The sequence below is a fragment of the Rhineura floridana genome, chromosome 1 (genome assembly GCF_030035675.1).
Source record: "Rhineura floridana isolate rRhiFlo1 chromosome 1, rRhiFlo1.hap2, whole genome shotgun sequence".
In the NCBI taxonomy this organism is placed as follows: domain Eukaryota; kingdom Metazoa; phylum Chordata; class Lepidosauria; order Squamata; family Rhineuridae; genus Rhineura; species Rhineura floridana.
This window is the reverse complement of record NC_084480.1, coordinates 132,774,523-132,793,346: the sequence shown is the minus strand read 5'-3', so window position 1 is coordinate 132,793,346 and position 18,824 is coordinate 132,774,523. Positions and strand designations below refer to the sequence as shown.

Below are 18,824 nucleotides of genomic sequence, written 5' to 3'. Positions count from 1 at the left end.
GATCCATCTAGCTCTGGGTTATCTGCTGGCAGCAGCTTGCCACTGTTTCAGCCACAGGTTTTCCCCAGGCCTGCTACTAAAGAGCCTTTTAAAACAGGCAGTTCTGGCCAAAACATGTGCTCTACCACTGAGCTTTGAGTCCTCCCCTTTGGGATACACTGTAGAAGTTAAAATTCATTCACTAATTGAAGCTTCGCTAGAAAACATGCAAGCTTATGTCCATCAGCCTCTGCATCAGTTGCCCTCGAAGGAAAGAATTAAAGAAAATTGAGAAGATAACTAAAGAATGTTAGGTTTATAGTAGGGGAGATAATGCACTGTTATAGCTGAAGATAACCCTGTCTTTAAAAAAAATCCTTCTGCAGATCTGATAATCATCACTTATATTTGAGATCTCTACACACAGGCTTGGTGCCAGGAAAAGGGGGACTTTACAAACAACCACAATTGCAGATCTCACCCGGAGCAGCCACCCAGTTCGCAGGCTGGCTAAAAATAAACAGCTGTAGCTGCGCAGTAGAAGTTGCAGAGTCCCCCCAACACAACACCATCGCTCTGATTGGTTCAGTTTTCCCGGGCTTTCCCCGGACATTCGCGCACATGCGCAAAAGTGGAAATACATTATTGGCTGGGAATGAGGGAAGGGGTATGGGGAAATGCCCATGGACTACCCACAGCTCTAAAGTCCGTGGTATTGCATCCGAGCTCCTTAAGGTACAGCAGATGATTCCCGATTTTAAAAAGCATAATGCATTTTTTGCGGTACTGCAAAAGCGGATTTAACCGCACAAAAATGCACAAAAATGGATGATGTCATATGGATCACCAAAAATTAATGAATACACAAAGCGATCATATCGCACATTATACAGTCGTCTGGATGAGCCCCAAGTCAAGCTCTGAGGCTCTTCCCAGCCCAGTTCAAGACAAGATTAGCCCCAGGTTTATTGTTCTCTTAAACTGATCAATTATATCACCTCTAGCCAGCAAAGGATGATGGGGGGAGGCTTTCATCCATCTTCTGGAAGCATCGCCAACTAGTACTTTCTGTGGTAACCAATCACCTGTACTCTCTTTTCATGCAAAGAGATGCTTAAAAGACTTGGCTTAGAGCCATTAACGTTAGTCTCTTTTTCTACAAAATCCCATCATACAGGTTTGGATAGGATCCCAAAGATGACATCTTGACTAACCTCCAATCCTATAACACCTTGGACAGTAGTTTCTACATGGAATAGTACTCTACAAGCTACAGCAGGGTTTCCTGAAGAGGTCGATATTGACTGCCTAGGATCAATTTTTTTATTTATTAGATCAATAAATAGATATTAGATATTAGATCAATGGGGCTCTGGAGGGGGTGAATAAAGACCTAGGGATCAAAAGGGGGTTAACAAAGGTCCTAGGGGTGAAAAAGAAGTTTATATGGCATGGTGCGAAAAATTTAATTCGTAACTTTGAGCCTCAGAAATAAAAAGCATGGGTATACCTCCAGTCCCTTGCCAGTGAGGAACCTCTGCATTTAATAAGGTGATTCCGCAATGCAACCGTATTCTCAGACCATGCTGTGTTATTGCTTTGCTTCCTTATTTTTTACATGCCATGATTCCTAGTAATGGTGATTGATGATTAATGTACGTTGACTTTATATTGATATTTCTTGACTTTATTTCATTCATATTCCAAAGAATGTGGGTTGGGGTCAATGACAGCTTTATAAGCTCCTCAGGGGAGCAATGAAAGATGTTTTGGAAACCCTGAGCTACAGGTAAAGAATAACAATTCATTATCAATTAAAAGAAGGGCATTTTCACATAAGATGCTCCTATACCCACTTGTGAATGAGTAAGTCCCATTGAACTTAGTGGGGCTTATTTCTAAGTAGTCATGTACAGGATTGCACTGTTAAAGCAGCATATGGTCATTCAGTGAGTAATGCAAACGTTAAAATTCAGCATTGGCCAGAATGCTCATTTGCATGACAAATGCCTCTCTTCCCCTTTCTCTCCTGCTTTAACACCTATCAGACATTCATGTGAAGAGGCACAAGAGGCTCAAGCCCCTCATATGAAAGCTAACAGCACAATCCTGTATATGTCTACTCAGAAAAAAGCTCCACTGATTTCACTGAGGCATACTCCCAGGTAAGTGGGCTCAGGATTACATCCTAAACCTCATAACAATCCCCTCTGCCTATTCTGTGAATTTGTGCTGCAATTTCACTGCAATCTCACTGGGCTGAGAGGAAGATGAAGAGGATGTTCTTCACTGTGTACTTTCTACAGTGGGAACGTGGATACTAGTAATAACCAGTGCAAGGTTTCATAGAGTTTGCCTCCCCCCACCCCGGTATCATGTCAGCAAAGAGTAGTGGCACAACCTCGCTCATATTTGTAAGTGAAATATTGATTGCGATGACCCTTTTAAAGGGTGAAATATCCACCTACATGTTTTTGTTGCTTCCTCTGTAGCTTCACACCCATTTTTAGGCACACCATACATGAGCACTTTATTCCCAGATTAAATATTCTGCAAATTGATTTCTAGATTCTTCTTTCCAAGGCTTTTTAAAAACATAAAATAAAAATAAGCTGGCTATGGGACGAAAAGGTGCTGTTTTCTTTTGGCTTACTTATTTCATAGAATCATAGAATAGTAGAGGGGAAGGGGCCTACAAGGCCATCAAGTCCAACCCCCTGCGCAATGCAGGAATCCAAATCAAAGCATTACCGACAGATGGATGTCCAGCTGCCTCTTGAATGCCTCCAGTGTCGGAGAGCTCACTACCTCTCTAGGTAATTGGTTCCATTGTCGTATGGCTCTAACAGTTAGGAAGTTTTTCCTGATGTTCAGTCGAAATCTGGCTTCCGACAACTTGAGCCCATTATTCTGTGTCCTGCACTCTGGGACAATCGAGAAGAGATCCCGGCTCTCCTCTGTGTGACAACCTTTCATGTACTTGAAGAGTGCTATCATATCTCCCCTCAGTCTTCTCTTCTCCAGGCTAAACATACCCAGTTCTTTCAGTCTCTCCTCATAGGGCATGGTTTCTAGTCCCCTGATCATCCTTGTTGCCCTCCTCTGAACCTGTTCCAGTTTGTCTGCATCCTTCTTGAAGTGCAGAGACCAGAACTGGACACAGTACCCAAGATGAGGCCTAACCAATGCTGAATAGAGGGGAACTAATACTTCACACGATTTGGAAACTGTGCTTCTCTTAATGCAGCCTAATATAGCATTTGCCTTTTTTGCAGCCACATCACACTGTTGGCTCATATTCAGCTTGTGATCAACGACAATTCCAAGATCCTTCTCACATGTCGTACTGCTGAGCCAAGTATCCCCCATCTTATAACTGTGCATTTGGTTTCTTTTTCCTAAGTGTAGAACTTTGCATTTATCCCTGTTGAATTTCATTCTGTTGTTTTCAGCCTAATGCTCCAACCTATCAAGGTCCCTTTGAATTTTCTTTCTGTCTTCCACGGTATTAGCTGTGTCCCCCAATTTATTTATTATTATTTATTTATTATTTGATTTATATCCCGCCCTTCCTCCTGGCAGGAGCCCAAACTTATTGTTTGTCTGCTTCTGATCATGTGTCAGTGTCAGTTGCTTGATTGTTTTAAGTTCTGATAGGAAATCAGCATCATCTGGGAGAAGCACAAGCCAAGGTGTGTTTAAGAAAATTTGGATGCCTCAGGCCACCCTGGAGTTGTTGCCAGATGGTTTGTTTATTGAGCATTCATCCTGATTCATTTGCACAAAGTATGTGGTACAAATGGGAGAATCTGTTAATTCCTGCCCAAGGTTAAAGATGAGGAAGGTGGCAAGGGTGTGTGTGTGCTAAGATGCTTTAGCATGATCAAAGTCATTTCCATCGATAATCCACTAGCGAAAGAGTAATGCAATAAGTTTACAATATCATTATAAAACTACACTGAAAAACCTTGGATTACAAGAGAGTTAGGGAATCTTTTGGCTCTGGGGACCCAGATCTTTATATGGCCCTAGCCCATGGGCCAACCTTGACAAGTGGGAGGGGCAATATGCCTATGAATCACATGACAGCACTGTGACATCACATGATTGACAGGTGGGTTGCCCTGCTCACCCATCAAAATCCCTTGCACTTGCATAGTCTGCCCCATGCTTCAAACATGCCCTTGCTTGGATCACTCTCTTGGATCACTTTCTCTTTACATCAGCTGATGGGCGGGGATCCTGCTTAGCACTGAGTTTAGATGTGCAAGAGAGAGATCTGTAAGGAGCTCTCCGGCACGCCTGGACAGGACTTTAATCCCTCTCTGGTGAGCAGGGCTGGTGAATGGGGTTAAATCCTGCTGCCTTGGCTGCAAAAGTGAGCAAACCTACCTTATATTAAATAAGAACTTAACACCTGTAGTTGAAACCAGTACTATCAACTATCACCTGTCTGTTTTCTACTGCAAATCTAATACAACAAAAACACCACACTGTTTTCTTTTGTTCCAGATGTGATCGGAAAAGAGAAGAGATAATCCAAAATGTATAAACATTTTGCAAAGGTCCATATTACAGGGAATGCTTTCACAGTGGAATACTTGTAAGGAAAGAAAAGGCACAGGTGTCTGGTTTACCCAGATATTGTCCACTTGCACTTTGATTTGGCCTTAGCTCATTCAAACTAAATAGGCCCTTTCCCCCTCTGTTAAGTAAATGGAAACATTAAGCTCATTCCTTAATTAATCAAGCACAGCTGCCATACTTTACTTATCAATTCCGAAAATGAAGGGGAATCAGAAACCCTGTCTCCACTGATGCATTTTCATTATAAAGCTTGCTTCAGCCAGTGAAAGAGATTAAGTTACACAAATGCAGTTTATAGAAAGGAAAGGAAAGGAAAGGGGGGGGAAGCGTTCTTGAAATTGTCATACTCTGGAGCTGGATCAGTTCAGTTATTTCAGCTCAGCGAAGCTTGGCTGTACCATCGAAAGAACTGATCATTTCAGTCTTGGGGCCAGACTAGACAGGGTATTAGTAACAGTCTTTGGCCTTATGTAGTTGTTGTTCCTGGTATTGTTTTGTTGCTTTTACCTCCCTCCCAGTTAGGGATGTGCTAGAATTCCATCCAATTTTAATTTGGTACCAAATTTTCCATTAATTTGCTTATTCACTATTGCTGCAGATAATAATAATAATATAATAAATTTTATTTTTCAGCCGCCTATCTGTCCGGGTTAGGGACACTCTAGGCGACGAACAACAAGAATAAAAACAATACATATACATCAACATAATCAAATTTTAAGCTAAAAAACCATCCGTTAATTCAGTTATAACATAAAATTAATCTGTCCCAATCTTGTAGGCCTGCCTGAACAGCCAGGTCTTCAAGGCTCAGCGATAGCTTGACAGGGAGGGAGCATGTCTGAGATCGAGAGGGAGGGAGTTCCAGAGGATGGGGGCCACAACAGAGAATGCCCTCTCTCTGGTCCGCACCAGCCTAGCTGTTCTCACCGGTGGGACCGAGAGAAGGTCTTGCGAGGCTGATCTCGTCAGGCGGCACAGTCGGTGATTCTGGAGGCGTTCCTTCAGATATACTGGGCCGAAACCGTATAGGGTTTTAAAGGTCAACACCAACACCTTGAATTGGGCCCGGTAGACAACTGGTAGCCAGTGAAGATCTAATAAAACTGGGGTGATATGATCCCAGTGACGGCTATGTGTAATCAAGCGTGCCGCCGCGTTCTGTACCAGCTGTAATTTCCGGACCGTTTTCAAGGGTAACCCCACGTAGAGCGCATTGCAGTAGTCTAAGCGAGAGGAGACCAGGGCATGTATCACCTGAGGGAGCAGGTGAACAGGAAGATAGGGACGTAGACTCCGTATCAGATGTAATTGATACCAAGCTGCCCGGCTCACTGCTGTAATCTGAGCCTCCATGGACAGCTGGGAGTCAAGTATGACCCCAAGACTGCGGACCTGGTCCTTCAGGGGTAAACTTACCCCATCAAGCATCAGGTCAGTAATTCCTAACTTCCTTTTATCTCCCACAAGTAATACCTCAGTCTTGTCGGGGTTCAGCTTCAGCCTATTCTCTCCCATCCATCCACTTACGGATTCTAGGCACTTGGACATGGTATTCACAGCCAACTCCGGTGAGGACTTAAAGGAGAGATACAGCTGAGTGTCATCTGCGTACTGATGGCACTGCAACCCAAAACTCCTGATGATTGCTCCCAGCGGTTTCACATAGATGTTGAATAGCATGGGAGAGAGGATAGAACCCTGTGGCACTCCACAATGAAGAGGCCAAGGGTCTGAAACCTCATCTCCCAATGCCACCCGTTGCTGCCTATCCAAGAGATAGGAATGGAATCACTGCAAGACAGTGCCTCCTATTCCTAATCCCTCTAGGTGGTTTAAAAGGATACCGTGGTCAACGGTATCGAAAGCCACTGAGAGGTCCAGGAGGACAAGGAAGGTGTAATCACCCCTATCCAATGCCCTCCGCATATCATCTACCAGAGCGACCAAGGCTGTTTCCGTACCATGACCAGTCCTAAAACCCGATTGGTATGGATCTAAATAATCCGTTTCCTCCAAGTGTGTCTGTAATTGCGCAGTCACCACCCTCTCAATCACCTTGCCCAAAAATGGTAAATTAGAGACTGGGCGAAAGTTGTTTAACTCTTGGGGATCCAAGGACGTTTTTTTTAAGATGGGCTTTATTACCGCTTCCTTGAGGGCTGATGGCATTGCACCCTCTTGCAAGGATGCGTTCACCACCGCCTTGATCCCTTCGCCCAGTCTCTCTTTACAGCTCATGATGAGCCATGATGGGCAAGGATCAACCAGACAGGTGGTCGGCTTCACAGTACCGAGCACCTTGTCCACTTCCTCAGAGAGAAGAGGCTGAAACCGATCCCAACAGACCGGAATGCAACTGGCCGACTCTGGCCCACTTCCTGTCTCCACGGCGAGCGGAAGCGTGCTCTTCAGACGTTCGATTTTATCGGCAAAGTATCACAGGAGATTTTAGAATGTTCCATGGGTTCCTGAGCAACTGGACCGACCAGGCTTCGGACCACATAGAACAATCTCCTGGGACAACACTCTGCCGACGCAATAGAGGCAGCAAAGAAATTTTTCTTTGCTGCCTTTGTTGCCACCTGGTAGGCAGCTATTGCTGCTCTAACCCGTGTCCAATCGTCTTCAGTGCAAGATTAGATTTTTATGCAGTAATTTTCAATGGCTATTTTCAGAAATGGATTTTTTTAAAATAAAATCAGTGTCTAAAATACTGATATTAATATGTATGTACGTATGTACTTATTATTACGGTCAAAGACCCAACAGATATAAAATTTAACCAGTAATACAAGAAGTATAAAAACAGTACATATTAATACCAATATGTTCTTAATAAAAAGTTTTAAAACGGGGAAGGCTTTCTTAACATCTGGGCTAGATTAAGAAATTTAGCAATGGATTGTGTCATCAGCTTATCAACATCTGATGTGAGGTAGTGCAAATACCAATTAGTGGATCTACCAGGATAACAATTGATTATAGGAAAAATAAGTCTAGGTCGTTCTGGATTATACAAATTACAATGGAACAGGATATGAGCCAGGGATTCAGTCTCAGTAAAAGTGCCGGGGCAAAGGCGCTGCTCTAGAGGAATACCTTGAAAGCGGCCTTCAAGGATTGCGGAAGGAAGACAATTAAATCTTGCTCTAGAGAAAACCAGGTGGTATTTCGAGATGGACAGATTTGACAAATAGCATGATTAGGAAACACAAAGTTCAAGCATAGCGACATAGGGGAGCAAATGGAGTTGGCTCTCGATCTTGAATACTGGAGATCAATGTCTTTGATACGTTGTTCTATAATGTGATTTGCTGAGACTGGATCGATAACAGATAAAAGCTCTAGTGAAAGGCCAAGCATCTTTAATTTGTTTTGAAAGTTCTTTGACCAGGAGCTGGTAAAGGGGTCTTTTCATAAAAGATGTAAATAGTCCTTAGAGGGGTCAGCATAGATCACTTTGATCCAATATCTAAAGGCCATGAGCCATGCTGTGCATTCAGTGGAATAAAGCCCAGCCTCAAGACGGAGACCAGCAGCAGATGCACAGCGGGGCATACCAAAAATAGTTCTCAAAAAGTGAGATTAAACTGATTTGACCTTGGCATTAAAACCGGGGGCCCAAATCGGGACCCTGTATAGAAGTTGAGAAAGCATTTTATATTTGAAGACTTGAATCGCTGCTGGAATATATTGCCCTCCTGTGGTGAAAAAGAAACGAAGTATGGCCTTAGTGGTGTTCAAGGCAGATTGAACCGTGGAAGAGATATGGGCAGTCCAAGAGAGTGTAGCCTGGAAAGTGACCCCCCAGGTATTTGAACTGCCTGACTTGATCTATTGAGTGTCCCTTAATGATCCAGGGGTGGGTAGATATCTGGCGAGAGAATACCATAATCTTGGATTTAGAAAAATTAATGGTTAACGAATTTTTAGTGCAATATCCTATGAAGGCACGTGGAAGCCGTTTTAAGCCGATATTCGATAAGGACATTAAAACGGCATCATTGGCATATAAAAGCAAAGGGCATTTAATCCCAGATAATTTGGGGGGGTGAAAATTATCGGACAGGCAACAGTTGCTCAAATCATTGAGAAAGAGGTTAAATAGTGTTGGAGCCAGAGTACAGCCCTGGCGCACCCCACTAGAGGCCGGAATGGGATTGGTCAGGCTCCCATCAGCACCACAGCGAAAGTGAACAGAACTACGATGGTAGAGAGGGCTGATAAGAAAGAGAAATCTCTTGTCTATAGTAGATTGATACAGCTTGGACCAAAATTTTGTTCTCGAGACAGAGTCGAAAGCCGCTTTAAGGTCCATAAAGGCGACTGATAAACCGTTGCCAAAAGAGGAGGAATACTTCTCGGCTAGATGTGTTAATACTAGACAGTGATCAATCAGAGATTTACACTTTCTAAACCCGGCTTGCTCTCTGCCCAACATATTTTCCTCCTCAATCCATGCTAGCAGCCTGAGATTAAGAAAACTGGTATATAATTTGCCCACAATAGATAAAAGGCTAATAGGCCTATAATTAGCGGGATCACTCCTGTCACCTTTCTCAAAGATGGGGATAATTACAGCCTCAAGCCACGTAGAGGGGATTCGACCAGAGTGGTTAATATGAGAAAATACGTTGGCTAATAGAGGAGCCCACCAGTCAATATGCATCTTTAGCATTTCAAAAGGGAAGGCATCAATGCCCGGAGCTTTTCCAGTCTTAAGATTGTTAATCAAGGAGATGATCTCCAACAACGTTACAGGGGGCCAAGCAGGAAGGGGAAAAGAATCCACGGAGATCAAGGGACGCATTGGCGAACCATCGTTATCTGAGAACAGAGCGGAAAAATAGCGTTCCCAGATAGGAAGAGGAATATTGCACTGAGAAGGGGTAGAGAAACCAAGAGCATCGGTCACTAGAGACCAAAATAGTTAGGAATTGTTATTAAGGGAAGCACTGATTAAGGCTTTCCATCTATTATGGAGTGCTAATTTTTTTTTTAGAGGAAAGTAGTTGCTTATATTTCCTTTTAATAATAAAATATTCAGGGGGTAATACGGAGAGATTTTGTAACCTATAAGACTTATAGATCGATCTCAATTGGTTCTTAGCCTCAAGGCAGTCATTATCAAACCAACGGGAAATAACGGGACGCACATCGGCATTAAAAGCATTAAAATTAGACGTTAAAACCACATATAAAGCCTTGATGCAGTCTAGACTCCTCCTTGACTCCTCCCTAATTTGCTATAGAGGGGTTGAGCTGCAAGATGGCGATTTAGGAGGATGCTAAATTTGGAACTCCTCATTGTAATCCCAATCGATTTGATTTTAGAGCTTTTAGAGCTTTTACTTCAAGCCTAAACAACCTGCGTCACCTCTGCCGGGATTTTTATGTCAATTATACCTCTGGTGCCTCTAAGGGCTGTTCTTTCTGTGTTTTCTTTTTGATAATGCTTTTTCGCTTTTGTTCTCGGATGACGGTCAGAGCCTTCCAGTGCACTAGTATAAACAAGGTAATCAACCTGGTCGTGGTTTGTGAATCATGCTTCAGTCGACGTGCTGGGCTTGGACATTGTTTGCTTTATTTTGCACTCAACATTGTTTGCAGCTGGAAGATAAAGATCCTTCAATGATCCCTCAGGCCAGCCAACATTTAGATTGGTCAGTGGATTATAACAAGGGAGGTTTGTCCTCCCTCGAAAGGCTCTCTAGGGGACCTAATCTGGCATCTGAAATTGAGGCAGTAATGTCCGCAAGCTGCCCTTTTGAGCGAATGCCTAATCCTTACTTATTTCCTCCTGTTTTGTCCTCTTTGAGCACAAGATGTGATTCTACCAACTCAGAAGGTCGGCCTTTATCTTCTGCATCAATTCATTTAAGCCCTACAGATGTGGCTCCCTCTTCTCCTCTTTGACTCAATACGTCTCAACAGGCTTATGCCGAGTTAGCAGCGGAGTCGAGCCCTATCTCCCTTGGGACCTCTAATCTGGAGACTTCCCTTTTCCTCTTGGCTAGATAGATAGATACTTTTATTTGCGGTCAAAGACCCGTCCTGATTACAGGCATATAAAACAACTTACATAAGAAAAATAAAAACATAAAATGAAGAACAACTTTAACATTCTGTGACAATTTTACTTGCAATAAGGAACAAATTAACTAGAAGAGACTTCAGCTTTTAGCAATTGCACAGCATATAGAAATTTAGCTACCCTCATTGTAATTTCTTTGTTTAATCCTGATATAAGGTAACATAACATATTTTCTGGGGCCAACATGGAATTCCTTCTCATTATGCTATTTAAAAATTTACAGCGTACAAGTTTATATATAGGACAATTGAACATAACATGCGATAGTGTTTCACTGTTGCCCTTCCCACAAGGAACGTTGTTCATAAGGAATTCCTTGGAACCTCCCTGTCAACAGTGCAGATTGAAGGGAGTTAAATCTGGCCTTGGTAAAAACCTGATGGAATTTCGGTACCGTAAGAAAGTCCAGGTAAGGAGCATGATGGAGAAACTCAGGCTTTGCTTTGAAGTAAATAGGGGAACACGTTTTTGTAGCCATAGTTGTGGCAGTTTGGAAATCTATATCCTTTAATCGAGTCAGGATTGAAAATTTGGCCAGACAGGGGTTTGTGTTATTAAATACTCTAATGAAAAGCTTATCGAGGAAAATTTAATCTTAAACTTATTATTCCAACTTGATGTAAAGGAATCAGACCATAGGTATGTTAGATAGCCCTGATGTTGTGCATAAGATAATCTGGTCCAGTAATTAGAGGCCATCATCCACGCTTGACATTCAGTAGAGGGGAGACCACATTCCAATCTAAGGGCTGCCGCTGGAACGCACCTTGGAACACCCAATATTTGATGTAGGAACATTGTAAGAACAGATTCAACTACGGAATTAAATGTGTGCATCCATAGTGGCATGCCAAACAATAGCTGTGGTACAATTTTTATTTGAAAAACCTTGATGGCTGCAGGCACATACCTTCCCCCTTTCTGAAAGAAATAGCGAAGAACGTTTTTTGCAGTGTTTCGTGCCTTCAGAACTGCAGCTCGTATATGAGTAGCCCAATTTAATGTCGAATGAAAAATGATTCCAAGATATTTATAATGTGGAACCAAAGCAATTTGCTGGGCATTTACTGTCCACGAACCTGAAAATTTACGCCTTGAGAATATTAAGATTTTTGTTTTAGAGTAATTTATTGTTAACTGATTCTGAACACAGTAGGACATAAAAGCCCATAATAACCTCTTGAGTCCCACCTTAGAGAGTGAAAGGAGGGCAGCATCATCGGCATACAAAAGCAACGGGCAGGATTGTACACCGATTTTGGGATGATAATCTCTCATTAGGCAACTCATATTTAGGTCATTGAGATATAAATTAAACAGCAGGGGAGCCAAAATGCATCCCTGTCTTACTCCCTTACCGGTGATAATAGGATTTGTTAGGCCGCCCTCACGTCCACATTGGACCCATTCCTCTTGGCTAAAGAAATGGACTCAGTTAAAAAAAATTATCGAAATGTTATGATCTCCTGGTGGTGTTGGCTGAACTCCATAAATCTTATCCCTATGCAATTATCCTGGGCCAAACATCCGAAGTTAATGATCTGCAAATTCCTCCAGAACCGCAGCAATATTCTCCTAGACCCTCTAAGAAGCCGGCAAATTGCCTCAGCCGTAAGGTAAAGCATAAATCCTTAGCCCACCCTAAACCTAAAAACATCAAGGCTCGGAGTGGCAGGCTTAATAATGTAAAACGACATAAAGGTCTGAACTTCCAAAGGCTTTTCAACCTCCTTAATTCTTCCCAACCATCCATCGCTCCGATAAGAAAAGAAAGCCTCCACGCAGTCTTATAAGTCTAATCTTCCTATTCATAACTCACACTCTGTATCTGATCTATCCTGCCTCGCGGACCTGCCAAGAGAGTCACCACGAGAGACACTGAGGTCACCTCTAAATGACATTCTTGAATCCGAATTTCCATCGGTCGGAATTCAAGATCCTTGGCAACATATCCTCGAGACTGCTCCCTCTTCGCGAGAGACCCTTTGATACCTACCCCTTCCTTTTGCAAAACAAAAGTGGAATCTGACTTTGAACAATCAAAAATTAGTTTTTTCAAATTTCCCCAAACCAAAGAGACGGCTTTCTTTCCTCCAACGTAAAACTCATTTCTTAAATTTGATGCGAAAAATAGCCCCCTGTTGTAAGCAGTTCGATGATATTGTAGATATTGCCTATTTGTTTTATAATTACCGAAATGCGTGTGCCATAGTTACATTTTCATCCTCGGCTTCGGTGCTTTCTCTATATAAGCAGAAACCTCTATTCTTTAAAGCAAATATGCCAATATCTAGACTGTTCATTAATCAAATCCTTCTCCCTCTGTTTTCTAAAGAAACCAACCCCTCTAATAAGGGGAAAATTTCTAATTCTCTTATTCTGTTAAATATTCCTAACTCTACCTTGCACCTTGAGCCTAGTGGTCCTCCTTTGGAATCTTCTCCTTCTGATCACTCTACCTTGCTCTTGCCTGCTTTGGTTCCTGAAGAAATAGAAATTAAAATCTTTCCAGCTTTTGCCTAACCAATCCCAACAGGAGATTATTGCTAGACTTATTTCTTTATCTGATACTCTCACTCAAGTCCTCCCTCACAATAAGACTATTCCACTTCAGCCACTGATATTGGTTAACGATCAGATGATAACCAGTTCCAAGCCTGGTATGCCTGAAGTGAAGACTTACCTCACTAATCAAGAATATCCCCTTGGATAAGCCTCTTTCTCCTACTCATAATCAGATTCCCTCATCCTCCCCCTTGTTCCATCAGAATTCAGCTAATAGCTCCAGTGATCATTTGACTTCTTCTAAGCACCCTAGGCCCCATCCGCTGGCCCTAACCTCAGGCCTTGAATGGCTTTGTGTCAGATACCTTGACCCTGGGGAATTGGGACAACCCCCGCTAAGGTCCCCCCTACTGAGACTCCCCAGCTGTTGGAGGATAGATTGGTGAGGGGAGCGGGCTCCGTGTTTGTGGACAGAGCGGGAGACCCAACCAGATTACTGTCTTGGAGTGACAATCCCCGTCTTGTACAGTCCCTCCTGCTGATCCGCCTTCCTGGCCATGCGCTGATGCCTTTTGGGCTCCCCAAGATAGAGTAGCTACCTTCCAGGACTCGATTAAAATCCTTTCGTGGAATATCGCTGGTTGGGCCTCAAAAAAAGCATCTTCGGATTTCTTGGATTTCCTTAAAATGCATGAGGTGATTTGCCTCCAGGAAACTTGGTCCACCAATTCCATCTATTTGAATGGATATGCCACATTTGAGCTATTTGCTCTGTCTGCTAACGGTAGGGGCAGTCCCAGGGCTGGTCTGGCGATTCTCATATCCACCTCCCTTCGGGCTAATTTCACGGTGCTGGGTGCTTGTGATAATTTTGCCCTCGCAGGCTTATTGAAATTTAAATTTGCAACCTTTTTACTGTTTACTGTTTATATTCCTCCTGCTGCCTCTAAGAAGGATGTTGAGTTGTCCTGGGATACTCTGGAGAGATTTATTTTAGACCTTATCTCTTCATATCCCAGGGCAAACCTTATTATTCTTGGGGATCTTAATGCGAGAATCGGCCCTAATAACAGCGCCCTCCTAAATTCGCCCTTATGGGGCGTCCTTGACTCTTGCAATTATATGCCCAGATACCAAAGATCATCTAAAGATCTCAGAGTAAATTTTGCCAGAATTTGTATGACTCAGCTCATTGCTAGACTTAATCTGCTGATTTTAAACGGTCATGTAAAACTAGGAAATAGTCCAGAATTTACGTTCACCTTTTTCCATGGCAGCAGTGTGATTGATTATGTTTTAATTTCTCATCCTTTGCTTCCTTGGACCTCTAATTTTATGATAGCGGACAAATTTGATAGCGATCATTTCCCTTTAAATTTTACACTGTCACTGGCTGAACCCAGTCATTTTGCTGCTCATCCGCATTTTGCAGTTAAGGACTCATGTCCCAGCTATAAGAGGATCTGTCGGTCTGTCGCTTCCTCTAATAAGGTAACTTCCTTTCTCACTTCCCCTAGGGCCATTGCTCTTAGATCTTGAATTATGGATGCTGGCCTTGCTGCTCCCTCTGTTGCCTCCGTTGTTTTATATGATATTAATACTGATATTTTATTGATATTTCCTTCCATTTATTGATATTTCCTTTAAAAATACAGATATTAAAATCAGTATTTTTTCCAAGGGAAAAAATCAGATTGGTAAAAGCAGCAGCTTTTGGGCAGAGAACGAACTCGAATCGATACCAACCTGTTAGGTCAAGAGAATGCTTTCAAACCAGCACCAGCCAACATATCCCATCCCTAATTGCAGTCCTGCTCTGAATTGCATTTGGGAGCTTATATCTTTAACATGTGTCCTATGAAACAATTAAATCCAAAGAACTGAGTTCTACATTTATTTGCATGTATCAGTTGACCTGTAGTCCTGGAGGTGGACGTTTTGTACTTTGTGCTATAAAAAGCCAGTTCACACAACCATCTTTTTAATCATCATGGCAAGTTGCTTTGGGAAGCAGGGAGAATTTTTCTGAGGGAAAGTGACCTTTTGAACGATCCAACAGTGAGATCATGACTCACTGCAGCTTGCTCAGCCCACTGCTCCAAAGGTTCTCTGGAATACAGTGGGTTACCTGGGTATAATGTTGGGGATGTGTTCAACACAGAGCAACCTCGGCACCCCGGGGTTACTCGGACATAAATGGTGCCCCAGCTGGAGGATGAGCAAGGAAAGAGGTGAGTCTTGTGGATCAGAAAATAAGGACCGGGAAAACTCAGGGAGGGCAGGCTGGCAGGGCACAGGAAATCAAGCAACACCAGCCACGTTTCAAGGCAATCGTTCCCCTCTCCATGCCCACTGCCTCCTCCTCCCTTCTTTCATTTCATTTCCTTGTGTTATTTTAATATGTTTTAAAGTCTTTTGTTTTCAAGATGTTTTAAAGTGTTTGTAGTGTTTTTGTTTGCCACCCTGGGCTCCATCTAGGAGGAAGGGCAGGATATAAATTTAATAAATAAATAAATAAATAAATATTTCCCTCTATTAACTGCCAAAAATGTTTGTTTGTGTGTGTGTGTTAATGATATAGCTAAGAAAATTGCCAGTGTATACATCTGCTGCTGCTGTAATTATATTCTCCTTCTATTCCTTAAATGTGTACCTGGAATTTATCTCTGAAGTGTAGGCTTTAATGGGGGCCTGTTACAACATGCTTATCTTCTGTTTTGCTCGTGGTTTGTTTCGGCATCTTGTACGTGAACAGAGAAGATACTTAGTTCAGCACAGACCTAATAACAGAAAGTATCAGTACATTGAAATGCTTGGGTTAAGAATCCATCTATCCATTTCTTGGTCTTGGTTTGTCCAAGATGTTTTGATGCTTTTATTCAGCTGCACCTTTTGCCTACTAATTAACCTGAAGCACCATTCCGTACTAGACACATTTAAATTTCATTTCAAGGGGGCTTATTCGAAAGAAAGTCCTGATGGACAAAAGGGTTTCCCGCAGGTACTAATTATACATCATACCTCCAGAGATAGTTATGAACTGGCCAGATGTAGAGCCTGGTTTACTAAATGGCAAGCAATTGAAAATATCTTTTTTGTGATTAAGGTTGTGATCTTAAAAGGCTTCCATGCCACATGTGTGTTCTAGATTGCAAATGAGAGCCACAGCTAACAAATAAATGGTGTGCGTCTGTTTGCAACATGGTCCCTTAGGTCAGCTTTCTCAACATCTCAGATTTCTTGAAATACTTAACTGGGATCCAAACAGGGTTGGTTCTGTGTTTAAGCCCCACCCACCCCCACCCCACACACAACAAAATGTTCTTTGGTACCCCCCCCGACAGCAGTGTCTCCCTTACATCATTAACTATTGCCTGCCATTGCACTTATCTGGTATACCCCAAAGGAGCATTTCTCCAGGCATTGTGGGAATTTTAAAATGGCAGGCAGCTCCAGTCACCCACTGCTTGTAGGTAAGCTCATACATAGAGGGGTGGGCAGATTGTGGCCCCAGCAGCTGACGAAGGATGGCGGATGCTGCCTGCCGCTGGGTTTGCATCCAAATCCCCCACTATGAATATACCTAAAGCTCTTGTATGCAAATAGGAATTCTTTCCATTTTTCACTTCTAGATAGTACCGTGGCAAAAACCAGATCTCCTGTTTTCACCCCCTACCTGACCATTCTCCATTAATTAGTGAAAAAAGATGTTGCATTCAAAAATGATCAAAGGGAGGGTTTTTGTTAGCAAAATTCTCATGGATGGGGTGCAGAGCTTGTCATGTTTACTTTACTTTTGAGGTGGCCAAGGGGTGTTGGTGAGTGTCCTCGCCTTCATTCTACTTACCATCTCAGCGGTGGCCTGCACTCTGCAGCCTTCCCAGGTGCCTGCGCTTCAATTAAAACCCAGAAGAAGACATCAAAAGGTAACTCCTTCCATGCAGCTTTTCCAGGTCAAGAAGTGTAGGCAGCTGGGGAGGTTCCCGAGCGTCAGATAAATGTTTACTGGAAACATACACACACACCACTCTTGGCCATTTCACAACAACATTACAAGCTCAAAACTCCGCACCCTTGGAAATCGTAAAGAAATCTGAAAGTGTCCTGAGAATGAGCCAGTAAAATTGAAGCCTCTTTCACAGGAGAAGAAAACTTTTGAGAAATTGGAGGATGGTTTTTGGTCCAGCATTACTTCAGGCTAAAGCCCTTTGCGCCCCTTTTGCAGGTAGAGGTTGCAGGTGGGTCTTGAGTTTGATAAAGTAACTGGGCTATAATGCCTAAAGAGCATTAGAAGCGCCAACAGCCGGGGGGGGGAGGGGGACTCAACCAGAAAAAAATGAACCAGATTATATTCTTATTCCAATGTTGCTAATGTCACTCACATGTTGATATCCTTTGTTTTCGTAACAGACACTGCAGATGGGCATCAAGCATTTTTCTGGTCTGTTTGTGATGTTATGCGTTGGATTTGGCTTGTCTATTCTCACCACTATCGGAGAGCACATAGTATACAGACTGGTGATCCCACGAATCAAAAAGAAATCTAGGCTGAAATACTGGCTCCATACAAGTCAGGTATATATTTCTGGTATTAAGTCACTCAAAGGGGATGGTTTTCTTCTGAATGGATTAGATCCAAACTAACCCTACTTTTGTGGACAGAGTGGAGTTCAAAAACCAGTGCCTAAGATCCTATCATTCTCTTCGCATGACCAGAAATGAGGACTGGCTATGAAGATCACAGTGGACCTATGTAGCTGGAGAACAGACTCAGCTCTAAATAATTTCAACAAAGTCTTGTAGGACAGAAATAATGAATTACAACCTGAAACTCCCTCATTGTTGTCTCCATGTGCATCCCTTTATATTCTCCCAATTAGCAGCCAGCAGTCCTTCTAGAGGGCAAAGTAAATCTATGCAGCTAGAGTATATCAAAGCAAACACGCCAGCTGCACCCCTAGAGTTGATATAACTGTGCCCATCTTACTTGGAAATAGGATTCCACAATCCCTTTATTGGGCAATCTAAACATGTTAGTGGCTTATGAATGATGTGCATGATAGGGGGGAAATGCACTTACTTATAACTCTTAAATATGAAAAAAAAAGTCAGAAATTGTGTATCTTCTGGTTAACACTTCATAAATTCTGAGCTGGTCCGTAGGTTTTCTCACCGTAATGATCAACATCACTATAGAGAATTTCCCACTTTGCTGGCATGCCTCACCACATGAGTCTGGGCCATCGCACAGTGCAAGAGTGGGGAACCTGTGTTGCTGGACTCCAACTCCCATCAGACCTAGCCAGCATGGTAAGGAATTATGGGAGTTGTAGTCAGCAATATCTGGAGAGCCACACATTCCTCACCCCAATGTAGTTCTTCTGTACCCCCACCAGCAAATGCCACTGACATTGCATTTACTACATGATGACCTGAGCAAATGGAGTTGGTAGACTGAGCCAGACCTTTAGTCCAACTAACCATTATACAGTGTTTCCCAACCTTGAGCCCCCAGATGTTGTTGGGCTGCAACTCCCATCAGACCCAGACAGCATGGCCAATGGTCAGGAATTATGGGAACTGTAGTCCAGCAACATCTGGGGACCCAAGGTTGGGAAAGGCTGCATTATTGACTCTGACTGACACCTTTCCAGGG

General features: G+C 42.8%; 1 protein-coding gene across 1 annotated transcript in view; it reads left to right on the top strand.

The window, feature by feature from the left end:
• GRIN3A (glutamate ionotropic receptor NMDA type subunit 3A) overlaps positions 1-18,824 on the top strand; it is a 193,596-nt gene that overhangs the window by 168,671 nt on the left and 6,101 nt on the right. The window contains exon 7 of the mRNA XM_061632874.1: positions 17,579-17,743. Coding sequence (XP_061488858.1) covers positions 17,579-17,743 — 165 coding nt within the window. The remainder of the gene's footprint in view (positions 1-17,578; positions 17,744-18,824) is intronic.